General features: G+C 45.2%; 1 protein-coding gene across 3 annotated transcripts in view; it reads right to left on the minus strand.

Moving 5' to 3' along the window:
• Nucleotides 1–2,295: 2,295 nt before the first annotated feature.
• The window catches only part of TUFT1 (tuftelin 1), a 52,390-nt gene continuing 33,559 nt past the window's right edge, over nucleotides 2,296–21,126 (minus strand). For all 3 annotated transcript variants that reach the window (XM_014560852.2, XM_006186663.3, XM_006186664.3), the window contains 3 exons: nucleotides 20,307–20,390; nucleotides 19,294–19,394; nucleotides 2,296–18,379 (listed from right to left, as the gene is read on the minus strand). In XM_014560852.2, coding sequence (XP_014416338.1) covers nucleotides 18,316–18,379; nucleotides 19,294–19,394; nucleotides 20,307–20,390 — 249 coding nt within the window. In that variant the 3' untranslated portion in view covers nucleotides 2,296–18,315. The remainder of the gene's footprint in view (nucleotides 18,380–19,293; nucleotides 19,395–20,306; nucleotides 20,391–21,126) is intronic.

The following is a 21,126-nucleotide window of genomic DNA, read 5'->3' on the forward strand; positions in this document are numbered from 1 at the left end:
TGTCACTCCCAGGGTTACAGGTACATTATGTAACACTCCTTGGCTGACTGGAGTGAGGGTCCCCTGCTGGCCCTGAAGACGAAAGCTGCCATGTTGTGAACTGCAAGTGGAGAAGGCCCATGGCCGGGAGCTGCAGGAGCCTCTAGGGCCTGAGACTCGCCCCTAGTGGACAAGAGAAAATGGGGCCCTCAGTCCTCAAGAAAACCTGCCAACAACCTCATGAGCTTGGAGGCGATCTTGGGCTCCGCTAAGTAACGTAGCCCAGCCAGTGCCTTGATTGCAGGTTTGTGAGACCCTGCAGAGGACGCAGCAAAGCTGAAGCCGGATTCTTGGACCACGAATGGTGTGAGATAATAAATGTGGGTTGTTTTAAGCTGCTAAATTTGCAGTAATCTGTCACATGACAATCGATCGTGAATGTGGCTCCTGTTGCATCTGCGATCAGTGCTGCTCGGTTTAGATCATAACGATTTAACATCTAGTTTCACTTGACCTTTCCAATCTGAACATAAGTTTCTTGAAAAGAAGGAATTTGTCACATGTGCCTTGTCGTGTCCTCCGAGTGTGTGAGAGTAAGAGGCACAAGAGAAGGAGCTTAGCAAGTGTTGATAGAAAGTCAGTCCAGGAAAGGACCATGAAGTGACTAATAGTACCTCCTGCATAAGGACATGGTGGGGATCAAATGAGAATATGTGGGCCACACCTAACATAATGCTTAGTACTAGTTGTGGGGGAGGGTATAGCTCAAGCGGTAGAGCGCATGCTTGACATGCACAAGGTCCTGGGTTCAATCCCCAGTCCCTCCTCTAAGAACAAATAAATAAACCTAATCACCCCCCCCCCCAAAAAACCTAAAAGAAACAGAAGAACTTAAAAAAAAAGGAATACTAATAAATATCACACCTAGCTCCATTCCCCCATTTTGCTGGTAAAGAAGTCGCGCCCTCCACTACTACCCTTCAAAAAAGGAAGCAGACCCAACAAGGTACAGAGACTGTCCCAGGCCACGCAGCAGGTCAGTGGCCGGCGCCCGGCCCGGAGCGGAGAAATGAAATTGCTCAAGTGAGGAAATAGTGCATGTCATTTCCCATGGAGTCATGAGATGAAGAAAACAAGAAAAGGGCCCTTTTCTTAGGCCCTTGCCCTAATTCGGACTCCTCCTTCCTTTTCGCTACCTTTCTGCACTTTTTTCTGTGAAGACCATGTGAAAAAAATTACTTTTTTTGTAAATTGAGAAACTGATTTGCAAGAGTGGATAATATCTACAGACCAGAAGGTTTATGAGTCGTGATTCTTTTAGTTGCAAGCGATAGAAACTCAATTCAAACTAGCTTAAGCAAAAAAGGGAGTTTATTGGTTCATACAGCTAAGGAGGACACTGGGCACACCTGTTAATTATAGCTGCATAACAAACCATCCCAAAACTTAGTGGCATAAAACTATCATTTTATTATGCTTATGGACTCTTTAGGTCAGAAATTGAGGATACTTAGGGATAACTTGTCTCTGTGCCTTGATGCCTGGAGCCTCAGTTGGGAAGACTCAAAGGCTAAGGATGATTTGATGGCTAGGTTCAACTGGAAATGTCTCATTTCTGGTGGTTGAGGCTGGCTGCCTGCTGGGACCTCATCTAGGGCTCTTGGCATGACCCTATACATGGCCTCTTCACATGGCTATTGGCTTCTTTCAGCATGTGCCTGGGTTCCCAAATCAGATGTCCCGAGAGAATAAAGCAGAGGTGTGTGGCATTTTTATGACTGAGTGTCAGATGTCACATGGCATGACTTCCACCATACTGTTTTGCTCCAAGTGGTCACAAGGGTCTGCCCAGGTGCAAAAGGAGGGGACATAGACACCACCACTCCACAGAAGGAAGGTCAGTGTTGCACCGTAATTAGAGTATATATTGTGGTGGACACTTCTGGAAAATATAACCTGCCACACTGGGATAGCTCATGGATTTAAAGCAAGGGCTGTAGGAACCTAGGCCTTGAGGTCTAACACAGAGAACTCAAGGCCATCTCCCTCTTTTTCATCTGTCTTTCATTTTTGCTCATCTCTGCTTCTCTTTGTCTCTTAGCAAAAAACACCTTGTTTTTCTCAGCGTCTGTATATAATTTCCTAGGGAAGGACTTTGGCCTTTCCTTGAGTCATGTGCTTACCACCTGGACTGATGGAAGTTGCCTGCAGGATGAAGAACTATAATTGTCCAAACCTGAATCACATGCCCAGCTCACGTGCCTAAAAGAAAGTCTGCTGGGTAGACTACAAAGAATAGCTAGTGCAATCTTTTTTTTTTTTTTGCATCCACAGTATTTAATTTATTTGGATAATAGTTACAGATAAACAGGTACACTCCATAGACAATTACCAATACTTTTTATACAGTTCATATTTCAGAACATCAACACTATTTTATTTACACTCTATTTATATACATTAACATCTTTCTAAAGTCAGTGCATTGTCAACAAGTTTTATACAGTAATTTACAAGGTGAATGTAGTTAGTTAATTTAATAAATTTTCTGCTAGTCATGAATTAAAAAAATTAATTACAACCAATATAACAAACACAGATCAAACAACATTAGTAGATTGTGCTACCTGCTTAAATAAAACATCTGTAAGGGAATTATTTAAAAGCTTCCACTGTTTCATGGGACTTGTCCAGGTAGGAATGGACAGATTTTATATACGGAAAATCACAAAACTATGAAGTCTGCATTCTGTCTGATTTCCTATACCATTTAGGCCACTCCGTCCTACTTGCAATTATAGTTTTCTTCTATATAGGGTTTCAACTTAGGTAGCCATTTAAGACAATCTTTCCAAATGCTCTGAGAAGAACTGAATAGTAACCGGCCTTAGATATCAGAACACAAATGCTTCATTTCATTGGTACCTACTATCTATGAGGAAGTAAGAGCAATGGAATCTGATAATGAGAATCAACTTCCAGGATTCAGATGAATAAAAAAAGATCACTGAAAAAAAGTGGAATAATTACTTCAAACACATATTTTAAAACAACACAGAAAAAAATTACTGCTTGAAATAAATAACATTTAAACTTTGTTCCAGTCTTGAATTATCAGAGGAAAAAAAAAAATGAAATGAGCAAAGAAACATAACTTTTGATGACCACTACTGTGAAATTAAAATAAAATAAAGTAAAGTAAAAAGGACAAACATCAAAATTAAAAAAAAAATGGACATGCAAACAAAACAAAAGTTTACTTCCTAAAACCACCAATTTCATTAAAAATACTTACCCACTATCAATGCTTGGGATGTATTTTGTTTTTAAATTTAATATGATGGGGGAAAAATACCCCAATCAAGTTACTTTATAGCCCTTACAGCCATCAAATATGAACAAGTTTTGAAAAGTTCATTTGCACATATTCTTTTTTTTTTAAAGTGCAAAACAAAGAAACAAAGAAACAGGTTTAACCTAAGTGAGCACCAAAGCTCAGTGTGCGATCATAATTATGTCAGTTCCCTATCAGCATTCTGTCCTCGCAGTGTTTCAGAGCCCTTTACCTGGTCATCTGCACATCATGCCCTTGTCTTCCACTTTCTCACATGCCACCTCTGAGATTTACTGGGTTTCCTATTGGAGAGAAAATCTCCCTGGCTCTTACAGCCATACTGGCTGGCTTTTTTTCTCTCATTCCTTCTCACCCCACCTGACCATCATGATGCAAAGGGCCATTCCCAAATATCATTTTCACCATCCTTCTGGCTGCAACTCACTAGGCAATTGTCACTCTGTTAGTTGTGTCTTTCTTCATTTAATCCAGTGCCTACACCCCTTTCTTTTCTCAAAATCAAACTCAATTTTCCAGAAATTGCTTCCCAGAGCCAACAGTTCCTATATATATATATAAAATATATATTGTATTATATCAGAAATATATTACATCTATTATATCTATCAGAAATATAATAGGTTGGGATATCTCATAGCAAAAAGACCAATGCTGAGGCAGTAGCAGCATCCAGTGGAGAAGTATGTGAGACCTGGGGCCTCTGCATTGGTTCCGTTTAGTTTTTTTTTTTTTTTTTTTTTTTTTTTGGTGGGAAGGGAGATAATTAGGTCTGTTTATTTATTTATTTAGAAATGGAGGCACTGGAGAGTGAACCCAGGACCTTGTGCATGCTAAGCACACACCCTAACACTGAGCTCTACCCTCCCACTGGTTCCTGTTTAGCTTCAATCCTTCACAAGTCATTTGTATGCTTTTGGCTGCAAGTACAGAAAATTCAAAAGTGGCTTAAATAATAAGGAAATTTATAATCTCATGTAAATAGCAACTTGGGGAGTCCCAGAGTTAATTAATTCAGAAGCTCATCCATATCATAAAGAATCCGGATTCCTTCCATCTCTCCCTCTGCCATCTTCAATGTATCATCTGGGGGATTTGGTTAACTCATCTCGTGGTGGCGAGATGGCTGCTGAGTGCCAGGCATCAACCACATACATGGTCACCATATCAAGAAGCAGAAAACAGGAAGTATGTATTCGTAAAAGCAAAGAAACCCTTTCTAGAATCCTTGCATCAGCTTTCTCTCATGTTTCATAAGCCAAAAGTGTATCACTCACTAATCCCCTAAACTAGTCATTGGCAAAAGAACTGAAATTACTGTGATTGACACAAATGCATTAAGAGTTACTCCTGGGGCCAAGAGTAGCCCCTTCCCTGTGTGCATAACTGGCCAGTGAATACCAGAACAAAATGGGGACTTGCCAAAAGAAAGAAGGGAGACAATTTGGTTTCTTCCAGTATAAACTAGAGGTGATATCTACTTCATCTATACGTAGAGATACTTCTAGAAATAAGGTTTTGCAGGACACTCTTATGAAAATAGTTTAATTAAAAAAACAGTGAGTCATGTGCTACAACATGGATGAAATTTGGAGACATTATGCCAAGTGAAATAAGCCAGTCACAAAGAGGTAATTATTGTATGATTCCTGTAATTCGAGTTTCCTAGAGTAGTCAAATTCATGCAGACAGAAAGTAGAATGGTAGTTGCCAGGGGCTTAAGAGGGAAGGAAATGGGGATTTCGTGTTTAATGGGTATAGAGCGGGAGGATGAGAAGTTCTGGAGGTGGATGGTGGTGATGGTCACACAGCAACTGTAATAGAGAAGAACAAGCCTGACTCCGTGTTGGATCTCTTTTACTTTAACCTTTGTAATCTCTGCTTTTGCTACAAGTTAATCACTACAGGGATGCTACCTGCAAGCTTAAATTATACATAATGGCCCATCTCTTGGAACCCTGCCTCCCAGGTAATGGGCATTAAGCTAAAATATCTTTGTTTAGCTCACAGGAAACATCCTGACCAGGCCCACCTGGGAATGACTGCAGGAAGGAAGAAAGCAACGCATGCCCTCTGGAGCCTGGCCAGAACCAGGACTTTGCTACTTTCCCTTTTAGTATGAAAGGAGCCTGAATTCTAACTCAGGCAAGATGGTTTTTCGGGACCCTAGTCCACCATCTTCTCGGTCTGCTGGCTTTCCGAATAAAGTCGCTATCGCTCGCCCCAACAACTCATCTCTCGATTTATTGGCCTGTCGTGTGGTGAAGCACTATGAGCTTGGACTCAGTTACACAACGTGAATGTACTTAGTGCCACAGAATGGCACATGTGACAATGGTTAAAATGGTATTGTCTATGTTGTGAATATTTTATCACAAAAATTTTAATAAAACTGAGTCTATTTAAGATACAGAGCAAAGAAATTGTGCTAAATTTGAAGTGTACAATATAAATTCATGGTTCTAATAACCATAATGTTGAATTTTGGCCTAATTTGTGGGTGGTATCATTTCCCAACCTTAGATCACCTCTGTCTAAATCATGTGCCATCCTCCCCTCTTTCCTCATATCCACATCCATTTTGACTGAAATGCAGATCAAGAAATTCCATCTCCAAAAAACATCCTGCAAGAGAATCTCCTGCACAGAATGGAATCAGCTACAGCACCCACTTGCTCATCCCTTGCAGGCTACCTTCCCCTTTCTCCTTTGTCTTCTAGCCCTCATTCAGTACAGCTGGCTGTCCCCACATCCATGCCAAGAGGCTTCAGGACAAGGAGGCAGAGAGGAAGATCCAGGGAGCAGCACAAGCACAAAGCACCAGCGGGTGTTGGCAGCTCTCACAAAGTCTATTTACTGACAATACATATGTACTAATATTTACTGATCCCTCAGATGTTTGCAAATGAGGCAAAGCTGTGAGGAGCTGTGCAGAGAAGTGGCAGCTATGTATCCAACCCCAACACCCATTCATAGAGGACCCAGTCCTTCCTCCTGAAGCTACCAAAACCCCACCCCATGTCCAGTGGCCAGGGCTGAGCAATTCTGTTACACCAGCTTGAAACCAGAGGTCATCTATTCATATTTAACTGCTCACTCCGGACAGTCTTTTCCAAAACATATCACAATCTTCAGGGTGGAGCATTCACCACTCCCTTAAATTCATGTCCCAGAGCTGGATCACACTATCAGAAAGTATCTCCTTACATGTAATCTTCTGTAAATAGAATGGGTTCTAGGCAAAGGGCCTCCATCATGGAGTCATGCATGCCCTCCAGGGCAACTGAGTGTCACTCCTCAGCTGTCTGCATGTACTTCCCGATGTACGGCAAGTGCCCCAGGGCTCCCTCCGGGAATGATTTTCTTTTGCTCAGTGATCCTGGTCAGTCACCTTGCAAAACACCCTGCTAGCTACAGGAAAGAGAACCCGTTTCTGTTCAGCCAGCACTGACTGAGTGTGCACAGCGTGCCAGGCAGTGGGCCAGAACTGGAGACACAGAGACAAATCAGCCCCTGCCCTTTGGGAATTCTCAGGTCTGGGGGGAGAAGCTGACATGAAAACAAACAATTATTGTACAGTGTGATGTTTTGTACCAGCTGCTGTGGGAGGACAGATGAAGGATGATTAACTGTCTGGGGATTCTCTGGGGAGTCAGGGAACATTTGTCCAAACAGTATCATCGAGTGGGGTTTTGAAGGATAAGTAAAAGCTTGCTAGAAAGATAAAGGAGGGAAAAGAATTCCAGGCAGAGGGACTAGCATATGCAAAGGCAGGGAGATAAGGAAGGACTTGGTGTACTTTGCAAACAGCAGGCAAGGTAGCAGAGACTCAGAAATGAGTAAGGCCGTGGGCAGTTTAGTCCCAGCCATGACCCCTCCTTGGCCCTGGGGGAGGGGGACAAAAATCAAAGCTCTAGCTCTATTGCTGATGAGTAATAAGCAATGTTACCTTCTCTATATATATAAAGCTCAGACACCTGTAGATCCTGTTCTGTGGGCGTTCTAGGTCTTTTGCAAGATTATCATCTAACGGGAACTATCTTCTCAAGGAATCAGGGTCTTTTATGTATTTGAAAAGGCCCATGTGGAATCTTTGGGCTGTTGTGATGATGATCTGAAATGTGATTCTTGCTGATTGCAGCCTTGAAGGGGAGAAGCCAGGCCAGTGCCCAGTCCCCCTTCCCACCCTCACTGGGCTTCCTCTCCGTCCTGTCATACACTTCGAGTGCCCAGGCTGCTGCTCTTCTCTCAGTAGACACATGATCATTTTGGTTACTTCATCCTCTCCAGAATAATTAATTAATTAAGCAAGCGTTGGCTTGGCTGAGCTTTCTGGAAACATCCAGAACCAATTCTTTCTTGAGTAAGGGCTTATCAAACATGAGCAAAATGAACTGCAGCTCCTCAAGGAACTAACTCTAAGAAATGCTGGTCTAACACACGAGCCGTATACATGAGTTTTTAAAATCACCTTTCAAGTCTGCTAAAATTTTTACTGACCTGTGAAATGCTCCAAGCCCTTCTCAAAGTGCTGCCTCTGATGATGTGAGCCATAGGCAACTTAAACCAGGACAGGAACGCTTTTTCAATTTTTCATAAAATATTTACTTTCCTAGAATCCAGTTTCTTTTCAGGCCCGGTCTTTAATCTTTCTGGTGCTAGACTTAATTTGCAAGACTGCTCCCTTGTCTGATCCCAACCTGGCTGGCTGCCCTTTGCTAAATAAATGAGTCTGGAATTTACAACAGGAAAACTCCAGGGACCTAGGCAAGGTCTGAGGAGAGAGCCTGCTTGTCTTCCTGTGGGGCCCACCATGGCCACCAGCCCAGGTGCTCTAGGACCTGCTGCCCTCTTGTGGCTGCAATCTGGGGTGCAGCTGTACCTCCACCCGGCAAACAAAAAGCTCTGGTTTTCAGGTTCAGTGGCTGGCTGACTGTGCTCTGAAGGCATTGTCCCTCCCACTCCTGGCAAAGACCTGGGTTATTTTAGAGCTGAAAGGGACCTTAGTCAACCCCCAATTTTTTTTTTAAGAGAAGGAGCCTGAGAATCAGAGAGATTTGGTCATTTAGCTAAGGACATACCCTAGTTAGAGAAGCAGGCAGGAATGGAACCCCCATCAGAAGACAGAAGGGAGAAGTTGCCATTTGAAATTTAGAAAGATGTGATGATGCTAAAGAGCTGCAGACTCCGTGAGTCGGGGGAGCCGGGAGCGTCTGGTGGGCTTCTCTCCATCTCCCCTCCCACCTTCTGCTTCCCAAGGAAAGCTGTTCTGTAATTGCACACAGGCCTTGGATAAGGACCATCTCTCTTTGTCAAATACTTTCTTATGCCAAGGACACAGCACTCCAGTGTAGGGGAACCAGATTTTCTTCCAAGCTTCAACCTTTAGTTATTCAGGCCCCATCCCCACAGTGTGGCCTGTTTTCTCCTCTGTAAAATGAGGGAGTTGGATTGAATGTTTTCTAAGGTTAACGCTAAAGCATTTACAGTTTATGTTTGTCTGTTTGCCTCTTGGCGTACAAATATCTGGTGGCACTGTCAAGACGGGGAGCAACCTGAGGGCAGAGTCTATGTCTTTTCCTCTTTACATTCCCCGAACCTAACCCCATACCATTGGTATATTAGATGCTCAGGAATATTTATTAACCATCATCGGCATACTCAGTGTCTGCTGACACGGCCAGACATGCTATATATGGTACTTAGATATGGTTTTGTGTTGACGATCACCATTCCTGTGAGATTATAAAGCACAGCATTACGCACAAGGACTCTGGGACCAGATTGCCTATGACCGACTACTGGTTCCACATTTCCTACCTGGGCGTCCTTTCTCTGGCCCTTGGTTTCCTCATCTATACAATGGGAATTAAATGGCAGTGCCCAGTACATTGTAAGCACTCAGTAATAGGTAGACATTATTAGCTTGATTTTATGGATGAGAAAACTGAGAGAGATTAAATAACCTTTCCTAACCAGCATGGCCCAGTGAGCGACAGATCGAAGATTAGAAACAAGATCCAAAGCCCATGGACTCTTATGGTCTATGTTGCACTATTCCTCCACTGCTGGATGACTGAAAAAACGAATGAATAAAATTCTTTGTTCCTGATGACAATGCTAATAGATGGCATTTATTCTTACATGGGGACAATATTAATACTCCAGATCTGTCTCTTCCACACTCCATGGAATCAGTTAAGAAAGAAGATGAAAACAATTCAAAAAAAAGCAACAGGTCAACGCGCTCCTCTGCACAGAGGAGACTACACGTTTCGTCTAAGTCAGTGAGGACTTAGTGAGCATCTACTTTGTGGCAGTACCAAGGCCAGGCATTGTGGAGATTAGATATTTCCCTGACCTTTTAAACCTTGCAGTCTAGTTGGGGAAACAAACACATGCAAGGTCTAGATTATAATAGGATGTTATAATTATTACATCCTAATTATTACACCTACAAGGTGATATAGATCATTTGTGTTAATTGATTTCAGAAAGGAAACACACAGCACAGGCTTGAGAATTCTGGGAAGGCTTCCTGGAAGAGGGGCTCAGGCTAAGTCTGGAAGCATAAGTAACTTTCTTTGATGTTATCTTTATTTTCTCTCCATCCCCAACATCTGGTTGGTCAGTTGGTCATCAAGGCCTATCAGTTCTTTCCAAGTGACTCTCACACCAGTCCCTTACTTTCGAGTCTGGCAGCCATAATCCCAGCTCAGCCCCATTACTTCATGCCTAGAAGAACCCTAACAATCTAACTTGTCTCTTGGCTGCCAGCCTTTGCCTTTTCAGTCCACATCATCCACCTCTTTGGGATTAGCCCTCTCATTTTATGATTCACTCATTCCAACTTCCTTTCAGCTAACATTTATTAAGTATCTACCGTGTGCCAGGCATCACTCTTCTACCCACTAGGGATTCAGTGTTGAGCAAGACAGGCAAGGAAGATCCTTGCCCACCTCCCACCTCCCAGGACATAAAAATATAAGTTTTTAAAAACTCCAGTGAAGATCTGTTGCTTTAGAGCCCAGACTCTCCCGGGCAAGGCCCACCCTACTCATCTCCCCCTCCCCCTAACTTCCTACCACTTTCCAGCAGGCTCTTCACTGGGCTCACCATCCCTCACTCGTGCCACATTTATTTCCCAGGCAATCTTTCTCTATGTTCTTTCTCTTTGGACCCACCTGTCCAAATCCTTTAGGGTCTAGTTCTGGCTCCACATCCGCCCCACCTTTCTCTGCTCCACTGTGCAGCTCTGTCTGCCTCCTTCACATTAACGCCTCACGTGTTCCACCATCACTCACCTCTTCCACACGGCGCTGTCTCTTCCTCCACCCACCTGCCGAGGTTCTAAGCTCCTGAAGGGCTACAACCCTGTTCTGTATTATTCCATCCTGACCTCCCCTAGCACCTGGCACAATATTGTACAAATAATACTTCTTTTTCTCTCTCTCATCCTCCTCTTCTTAATTTTTCTAACAATAACAACTAACATCTGTAAAGCACTTTGCGAAGTGTTTTCACCTACATAATATTCCAAAAACCGCACAATCCCCCTGGGTCAATTATCGATAAATATTTAACTGGATTAATAGGTCAAAAGGGGAAGGCATCCCGGGTGAAGGAACTAGCACCAGCAAACACACAGGGACAGGAGTGATCCCCGCAGGAACAGAAGGCTGCGGGGAAACACAGCCTTGCTGAAGAGAGGAGTGAACACTATAGAAATTTGGAAAATAAAGAATGAAGATAATAAAAAACAAACAGAAAAATAAATCCCACCTTCACATTAACAGGGTTAGCAGTTAGGGGTATTTATTTCTAACCTTTTTAGAAACTTTTTTTTGCAAAGCTGTGATAAAACTGCATAAAATTTTGTGTCCTACTTTTTTTCACTTAACATTCTAAGCACAGTTCCATCATGCGACATCGTTTTCATAAAGGCCATTTGTAGTGAATGCATAATATTCCAGAGTGGCTGCATTTTCATGTACTTACCCTTCTCTTATTGGACACTTCGTTTCCCATTTTATGCTGTGATAAGAAGCACAAATCGCTTGTGCAGAGAAGAAATGGACTGAAATCAGGTCTTGGTGAGATCCTCAAAACTGCTCTAGAAAGTCTCACCTGAGCCTAAAGCATCCCCGGACTTTTTAGTCACCTGCGCCAGTCAGACTGATCCCTTATTCGCTTAAAAGCCAATTGGAGTTGCATTTTCTCCGACTTGCAACCCACATTATCCCACCTAACATAAGAGCTCTCAGGGCAGGACCATACTTGTCTTGCTCGCTGCTGTAACCCCGTCTGAATCCTCAGTCCAAGGCAAGGAGTCAGAGCTTAGGAAATGTGTGCAGAAAAAAGAATACGAACTCTCGTATGAACGCTCCCTTCTTATCCTGACCGGGGGTCTAGAAGGATCTTAGTACTTTTATCAGTTTACCAACAAAAATGTTGCCTCTTTATCACATGTACCACTAAGAATTCCTAACTTTTTGGACTTCTTTAGTTTTTTAATTCAGAACTTTTACATTTTTATGAACTGAAATATCTTCCTTCATGACCTTTATTTTTACTTTACTTTTTGAGATATAATTGACCCATAGCTTCATGGCCTTTAATACTAAATTTCTAAATGAATCTCCTCTGAGTTGATCCTCAATTCTATTTCTTTCTAGTTTCTCTACAGTTAAGTTGTAATGTTTAATTTCTTTAATTTACCTAGAATTTATTCAGGTGTACTATTTAAGGCGGGTTTTTTTTTTTCTTCCCCAAGTTCTTAACCAACTATTCCAATGCCTTTTTCCCCAGTTAAGTTGCAATGCTTCCTTTATCGTTTTTTAATGCTTATATAAAATTGGGTCTAGTTCTGCCTAGCCAGTCTGTTAAATTGATGCTTAAGCTATATAATGTTTCACTATCTTCCATTTAAGTTCTGTCTTCAAAATGTTCTTTGCCATCTCCCCTGTTTATTCTTCCAGATGAATTTTTTAAATAATTATATCTGATTCTAAAAGGACTCTATTGGAATTTTTACTGAAATTACATGACTTGACAATTAAGAATTGACATCTTTACAATATTAACTTTGCCATCCAGGAAAGCTTTTCTTCATTAAATTTTCCCATATTTCTCAACAAAATGTGGTCATTTTCTTCACACAGATCACTGACATTTCAAATAAAGTTGATTTCTAGGTATTTTGTATTTGCTATGCTATTTTAGATTGTTTTCTAATTGGGATATTACTGGTGTATGTAGGGAAACTCACTAGACAGTCCAATTGACACTCTTCTTGTCACCGCATCCTTTTGCTTCTTAGCTACCTCCTTGCGGGTACCACCCAGAGATCTGGGTTCTGCCCTGTGAAGCTAGATGGAGTGAAACCACACCTCCTCCTACAGGAGGAATTTTCATCTCTTCGGAGACTGCTGTCATGTTTCCAGCAGCCTTCTTTTGCCCTGGCCAAATAACCCCAACTGACAGGATGAAAGCAGTATGTGGGAAAGACTCAAATGACCTTGGTGAGGAGGGGGGATTTGGGGCAGGGTAGACTAGAGGTGGGGGACCGGTGAGGACTGGCTTCTGTGGTAACCCAGGCTTAAAGAGATGGACGAGGCTGAGCACAGGGAAAGAGGCGAAGAAACATCCGGACATGTTGACAAACTGGCTATTTTAAGGGATAAAGAAATGGAAAGAGGAATCAAAGGTAGCTTTAAAATTTCTAGCCTGAAGAGAGTGATTCTCTCTACTAAGTATGAGAGGTTGGAAAGGGAAGTTTCAAAGGAAGTCAATTTCAGTCCTCCTGACGCTGAGATTAGGGGTCCAAAGAGATACATCTATAGACCAGCGTGAGATAATAGAAAACATATTCCTGGCACAGCACTCCTAAAAGCCTTGTAATTTCCTAAGTGATAAGAGAACTGGGAGCATCTTTTGTTATGAGGTGACTCTGGGGCGGGGGGTCCTGGATGGGCGCTGGTCACCAGAAAGACTAAACCATGATTAAAAGCTTGGATTTTTCAGCCCCGCCCCCAATTCCTCCAGAGAGGGGAGAGGGGCTAGGACTGGAGTTCACGATTGATTACACCTACATAATGGAGGAAGACTCCATAAAATCCCAATAGATGGGGATCGGAGAGCTTCCAGGTGCGCTGACACATCTTCATACGGGGAGGGTGACACACCCCAACTCCCCGGGGGCTGAAGTTCCTGCGCTCAGGACCCTCCCAGCCCTCGCCCTATGGATCTCTTCATCTGGCTGTTCATCCTTTATCATATCCTTTAATAAACTGGTAAAGGTAAGGAGGTGTTTCCCTGAGTTCTCTGAGCCTCTCCAGCAAATTAATTCAAACCCAAGGAGGAGATTGTGGGAACCCCCAGTTTGTAGTCAAGTCAGACAAAACTCCAGCTAGGGACCTACTACTTGCAACTGGTATCTCAAGGTCAGGGTAGGTGGGCAGCCTCTTGGGATTGAGCCCTTAAACTTATCTCCAGGTAGATGGTGTCAGAATTGAGTTAAATGATAGGACACCCAGCTGGTGTTGCAGAATTGCTTGGCGAGAGGAAAACCCCCACACATTCGATGACCACAAGTGTCAAAAATGTTCTGGGTACGTAGTAAAGGAGACACACAGGTGGAAACAGTTTTTCCTAAATATCAATGTTTTTCCAATTTTCCCCCACAATCATATATTTTACATAGCAGGCTAATTCAAACACAAACACACCTGGAGGGAGGGGATAGCTCAGTGGTAGAGTGCCTGACTTAGCATGCATGAGGTCATGGGTTCAGTCCTCAGTACCACCATTAAGCCAAAATAAGAAGAAGAAGAGGAAATTAATTACGCCCGAAACAAAACAAAACCAAACACAAATAAATGGATATAAAACAGTATAAAGATCCCCAGACACCTGCAGACATACACGAGTTTGGCCTAGCACACTAGTGACACGGAGGAAAGGCACTGAACTGGCAGATTAAGTCATGAGGACAAGTGACTTCCTTCTCCTCTGCTGTCTGAGATCCTGTGGTCTAAGACTTGGTGACCAACACCCTGTCAGGAAGTGAATTATCCTGCCACCATCTACCCTCAGTCCCATGTCCCAGAGGGCTCCAGGGAAAGAGAGATTCCAGCAGAAAGGCCAGAGACATTTTAGAGTTCAAAGTAGGTCTTGCTGCCAACCCACAGAGCACACAGAGCTAGAAATCACTCACCTTTTAAAAAGCATCTCCTTTAGCCTCAGCCTGGATAAGGATTTTCCTTGGAGAAAGAGGGGCCAGAGAATATTTAGGTCTCCCACTTTGAGTTTCAAGGCCATGGCTCCTTAGAACTGGGGCAGGGAAGGCAGGAAACAATTTCTCCTTGCAAAGCTGGAGTCCTAAATCGAAGCAGTGGAAAAGAGGCCAAGGGCCCTAGGCTAACATCTGCTGTTGGGTCAGAGCCTGAGAAAACTCAGGCCCAGGCTCTGCTCCGCTTGGCACTGAGGAATGAGGGAGGCCAGAGGATGAGCAGAGGCCCCACAAAAAACAGCAACACACATCGAAGAGCTGATTAAAGACAGAAAGTTGCTTCTCTACCCCAAGGGATATTACCCTCCTCACTCAAATTAAGTTGCTTTAAGCCGTCTCACGTGAGAACATCTTTCCAGAATACATCTTGGAACGCTTCACAGTACAAGGGGTTTTTTTAACTAGGAGACGAAAGTGAGCCAATCAATTTTTGGCTATAGAAACTCTGTTCAAATAAAAGGTCCAATGCAGCAGTTGGTTGAAATACCATGTCCCTATCAGGCTTTTTTTTCCATCCAGGGAGGGGACAGATGAAGAGGTGGGAGGACAGGGGCAGTTTTTCAGGAGGCAAGGAGCACTCCTGCAGGCTTCCCCACGTTGGGGTGACGCTCTGAGTTTACAGGAGGCTGGTGATGACAGCTGCGTGTCCGGGCAGCTCTCAACACCCAGCTCAAAGAAACAGGCCTTCATGGCAAAGGTCCCAGGGAGTCAGACTCCATCTTCCCTCCACAACATATTCACGGAGCACAGAGGAGTTGGCTGACAAATGACATAACACAGGCAATAAACAGACATCTGAAGTCAGGAGCAGCTTCTCACCACGCCCTTTCTCAGGCCCAGGGCTCTCTCTCACTCTCCCGTCCCCATCCTCTGTCTCTAATTGAAAAGGTTGCCAAGATCTAAACTACCTTTCCTGTGACCACTTTCTCTTCCCAGAGACTCTCCTGAGCCCCTGTTCCTTCCAGCCGTTGTACAACTAAACTAAGGGAAATACACCCCAGAGGCATGTTCTGGTCCAAGGAATCAGTTAGAGCTCTAGTTCTCATCTCCAGAATGTTCATTATCTCCAGCTGGAATCTCTGCTCATCCCACCAAGTCCTCAGGGCCCAGTGGAGAGCCTCCCTTCCCTGAATGGCAGCACACTCACTTCTGTCTTCTTCCAGCCTTGCAGTCTTCCTGGCCCCCGAGGCAACCCCACCCTGCTTCCACCCTCTTAATATTCTGAGAACAAGCAGTCCAGATACACCCCTGCAGAGCAAGACTGCCAGACAAAGAAGAGAACCCAGGCTGTCAGAGGCCAAACCCAGGTCTGGAATGGAAGGAGGTTTCTGGTACATTCTGAAGCCTAGGGTGTGAATTACCTGAGAAGCAGGAGAAAGGGGAAGAAAAGTTCGCAGGAGAAAAGCTTACATTCCTTTGATTGAAGGAAAAAGGGGCTTAGAAAGGAAGTGGGGCCAGGGGTTCAGGGCTTGCATTTCTAGTTTCTTTGGCCCGGGGAAGATTTGTGTAAATTTAGCTATGTCCTCGTTGGGCCCTGCAGTCAACAACATTTTTGGCAGAAAGAAAGAAAGAAACAAAGAAAAGACCATTGGACTAATTGAATGATGCCCAGAGATAGCCAAAAACTAAACCCTCAAACAGATGCAGTCAGCATTTCCAGGGTACTATTCATTTCTGCAAAGGATGTGGAGTTAGTCATCTACCTCCAGTGCTGATTGGTAAATCTCTTAAGTAATCACAGGACCTTTCCTCTGTCCAGTTCTTTTCCAACTGAGAGGACACACAGTGGCCAAGCGTAGGGATCCCACAAGGCCGCCAGCCCAGGCAGGGTCAAAGCTAAAGTTAGGGGCTACTTCCTACACAAGGACTCAGACCACAGAGCTCAGCTGCTTAACAGGGACATTCTAACTCCTCTGAATGCCACAGAGTCCTCATATCATAGTGTTTGGGGTGCCTCCACACCTCCCAGGTGTGGACAACAGGGTGCCCAAAATTATGTTCTTTCATCGTCCCCTGAAAAGTGAACAGAAACCAAGCCAGGAGCACAAGGAGACACATTAACACAATTTATTAAATTCACCATCCAAAGAATATGCCACAGGAAAGACTATCAGAGCTGGAAGGGCCTGTGGAGATGATCGGGTCCCATCCTCCCGCTGTACAGATGGAAAGGACAGCGTGAGCACCGGAACAGCATTCGGGACAAAGCCAGCACGCGAGCCCAGCCGGATGCAAACACCACAGACTTAAGGCTTCTGGTTTTGAGCCAAGCAGAACCTAAAGACTTTTAAAAAAATTTATACATTGCTTTTTCTGGAGGGGGGAGGTAATTAGGTTTATTGTTATTTATTTTTAATGGAGGTACCGGGGACTGAACCCAGGACCTGGTGCATGCTAAGCACGCACTCTACCGCTGAGCTGTACTCTCCCCCCAGAACCTAAAAACTTAATCCATGTTTATTTTGCATTTTCTTGTATCCTATAATACCACATTCTGATGCTTATCTCCTTCTTGAGGCTGCCGGAAGGGCCCTAAAGAAAACACGATGAGGGGCAGGTTCGTTCAGAGCCAGGACAACAGACTGTGGAGTGTGGGGGTGCAGCGGGGTTAAGGGAAGAATTCCATCCCTCCTGACTGCCTTCTTCGCTCAAACAACATACACTCAGACCCCCATACCTCCAGGCAAATAAGCTTGCCTTTCTGAGGTACCAAGCAGGTTTGGAGGAGGAAGGGAAAAGAAGCAGGCAGAGGAAAGAGAGAAAAAGATTTATAACAATGCCATTCTGAAGTCAACAATTCCAGCGGGAACACTTTTCCCAGGGTGGGGCAAGTCCAAACACCGCAAGAGAAGGCTGTAGATCTCTAGTATTAAATCAGCTGTGAGATGTAAGCAAAACCACCAATAAGTTAGCAAAATAAATACCAAGTGAGTTTTGCTGAGATGGATGTAACCCAGTGAAAACAGTTTTTGGCTCTGAGTCAAGAAGACTGCAACTTGGGGGAAAACCCTAAGAAGATTCTGGGAGTCTTCACAGCAGAGAGAAGTCGCACTAACTGTCTGTGGCCTTAGAGACTCTTTCTGCTAAGAGCTACTCCCTGAAGGACACCCCCCCCCCCGCCACCACAAAAAGGCAAGCCCATCCAGTTGAAGTTAAGGTTCATCGACTCTGACCAGGCCATGACAGGTAGCCCCACTGTCTATCTGGAAGAGGCCCCAGGTCAGCATGGGCTGAGGGTGGAGCAAGTAGAAGAACAAACAGTTTGTTGCTAAGAACTGATCTGTGTTTACGGGAGGAACTTCGTTCCCCCGGGACACTCTCCAGTCACTTCGGACATCTGTGCTTCCAGCTCCTAGGGCCACTGAGGTCCTCCGACTGAGGACCTGGCTTCTGGGGCAGCCGAACTCCAGTCTATAACAGAAGGGAGGCCCTGCTACAGAGAGAAACAGTAACTACGGGAACAAGGATACTGCCCTGGCTCCAGAGGCCGCAGTGTCCAGAGGGGCGTCATCCTCAGTCCACCCAGCGTGCAGAGGACAGGCATCTGGAACCGGCGGGACACATGAACCCCAAGCCGGGGTGCAGCCAGGGAGCAGTTGGGAGGTCAGAGTCAGGGCCAGCAGCCTCCAGGGGTGGTGGGCTCCTCTGCAGGCGAGAGGTGGCAACCACGGCGGCATCCAGCTCCTTCTTCAGCTCATGTTTCCACCACTCGGATGAGAGGCATGGGCTTAGGGCTGGGGGGCTTGGCTATCCTAACGCTGAAAAGGAAGTTGGAAAGGCTGAGTGCTGTGTTGTTGCCCACCTTTCACTGTTTGTCCCACTGGGGACCTAAGAGCAGGGCGGGGAGGATGCCCAGTGCTGGGAGACCTGATCTGAGCTATTCATCATGATGGTGGTGGGGGCGGGGGTGGTTGGTGCTCAGAGTGGACAGAACGAGCCAAGGCCAGGCCTCCCGGACAGAGCTCTGCCTGCTACCTTGCCCCGAGGCTCCCTGCGCGGCTGACTGCCCCTGCAGGGCCGTGGGGAAGCAGGGCTGCCCACTCTGGCAGAAGTCAGGCAGCGTCCTTCCCAATTCTGCTGCTGCACACATTGTGGTTATTTTTGTAATGAGACTGTTGGATTAACAAAAAAACAAACGCCCCTCCAGTCTGCCTCCTGATTCTACACTTCAGGGCCAGCTGATCTCTTGGTTCTAATGCTCAGAAACAGTAATTGTCAGCGCTGTCTAAGAGAGGGTTAGGGGAGAGGCACTTTTGTCTGCTGGCAGGTGAAAAGAGAGGGTGTGGCTGAACAGCTGAGGGGTGGCTGTGGCTGTGATTCTTGAGTTTTTCAAAGTCTGGGACCTTTTTGTGAATCTCTTGGGAACAAAAGGCCCTCTCCCTAGAAATACGCACTCACTGCACATTCATGATTGTTGCTGCCATGTCAGGGGGTTCATGCACCTCTAGCAGCCTTTCATGGGCCTCCGTGGGGTTATGGCATCAGGCTCTACCCTAACCTGGTTAGAAAATGGTTCAGGTGGAGAATGGGTCCAATTAGAGACTGGGAGAATAAAGCTGGATTTAGCAGAGCCTCATCCTGGCCTCAGCACTAAACGTTCCCTTCCCATGGCTCCTCTGCCCGTCTCTCCTTCACTTCCCACCTGAGCCCGGCTCCGTGCACAACGACCCACCTGCTCGGGTTCTCAGTCTTGGCCCGGTTCTGGGTGCTGAAGTTGCCGTAACTGATCTGTTTCTCTATCAGGTGTTCCATCCGGTCATGCATCTCTAAATTCTGTTAACACAGGTTACGAGGTTAGAGCTGGCCTTTTTCTGCCTTGCCTTTTGTCACATTGAACGGGCTCGTTCTGGTCTCTCCACTGCTGTGTTTGTGCTGCTGTCACCCCCGCCCCTACTGTGAGTGCCGCCACCAGGACGCCCTCTCCCCACATCCTCCCCACTCCAGGCTGCTCTCCCTCCAGTCTCCTTCCCCGAGGAGGTGTTCTCTCAAGAACTCTGTGCGACACTGATCACCTCCTGTATACCTTCTCTATACAATTACTGCAAATAATTTCCTATAGTCAGTTGAGATATTTACTTCTGTTCGTCCATATGCTTTTCTATAAAGTATTCTTAGGTGATTTTTAAAATGTATTTTATCCCTAAGTCTAGACTGCAAACTCCCTGGAGATGAACAACCCTGTCTCCTGTTTCCTTTTAGCTCCCTCGCTACCTGGGATCTTCACACAATGCTTGCAAAGCAATCTCAGGTAGTCAGTCAATGGACAGGAAGGGCCCTGAGGTACAGCGGAAGCTAGACCCAGAATAACAGCCCGTCGCCTTTGTCATGAAAAGGACGCCACCTGTGGAAGGCCTCATCCTTCAAAGCCCAGCTCCACTGTCAGTGCCCCTGTTAAGGCCACACAGTCAGAATGAGGGGCGACCTCCATGCCGCCACAGCGCGGGCTCGCCCCAAGAGGATATATCCCTTCAGAGCAGGGACAGGCCTTACCATTGTCTGCCACTCCGTGAAGGTTCTCAGAAAACATTTACTCAGCTGAAATGAAGATCAACCAAGCACCCCAGATACTCACTTCTGTGCAGCAGCTAGACAGGACCAAGCCCCCCTCCAGAATCTCCCCCTTCCTCACATCCAGGCTTTTCTTCAAGCATCCACTCCCTTCCCAGGGCTGCCCAGAGCACTCACCTCAGCTTCCAGGTAGGCGATTTTCTCCTTGAGCTCCTGGATGGCGGTGTCCTTTGACTGGATCACAGCTTTTGAATTCTGGAGCTGCAAAGATGTGGGAGACACCGGGGCTCACTGTGAAATGACTCATGACACACTCATCAAACTTCGCCCCGCCGTCGAGGGAGCCAGCAGAGACAAAGGGCAGAGCTTTGCACCGCTTGCGAGATGTGCTCAGCTTGTCTGTAAATGCCTCATTTCAACAAGTGTTAAACTCTTGCTTATCCTGGGTGTGGGGGCAGGGGGTGTGAGGGGAACACCACCCTGATAGTCCAAAATAATGGTTGATTCCAGAAACCATTCCATTTGACTTTGGGAAATACAAATTATGTATTCATTCCAGAAATATTAATTGAGTGCTACTGTATGACAGGCCCTGTCTCTAGAAACCCCATGAACCAGACAGACAAAACCCAGCCCTCCTGGAGCTGACGTGCAGCAACGATGCCCTCCCAATTAGGGGTCTGAAGTTCTCAAAACAATTCTACAAAACGTCATATTCTGATAGGATACCATACGCCACCCTAAAGCTCAGGCAGGGGAAGGCTGAGAAATCTGCCATGAGGTGCAAAGGTTGATCATCTACACACAGATAAGCGAGTTTATTGCGACTTAATTATTCATTTGCCAGCACCCTTCAAAGTGTAAGAGACTAACCTTTCCCTTCTTGTCCCACGGGAAAGCACAAGGAACATGACCAAAAATGTAGGGGAAAGATGGGAGAAGAGCAAATCCCAACCATCCAAACCCAGTCATCAGTAGCTATAAATGTTTTATGGGA

This window comes from Camelus ferus, chromosome 21 (assembly GCF_009834535.1).
Source record: "Camelus ferus isolate YT-003-E chromosome 21, BCGSAC_Cfer_1.0, whole genome shotgun sequence".
Taxonomy (NCBI): Eukaryota; Metazoa; Chordata; class Mammalia; order Artiodactyla; family Camelidae; genus Camelus; species Camelus ferus.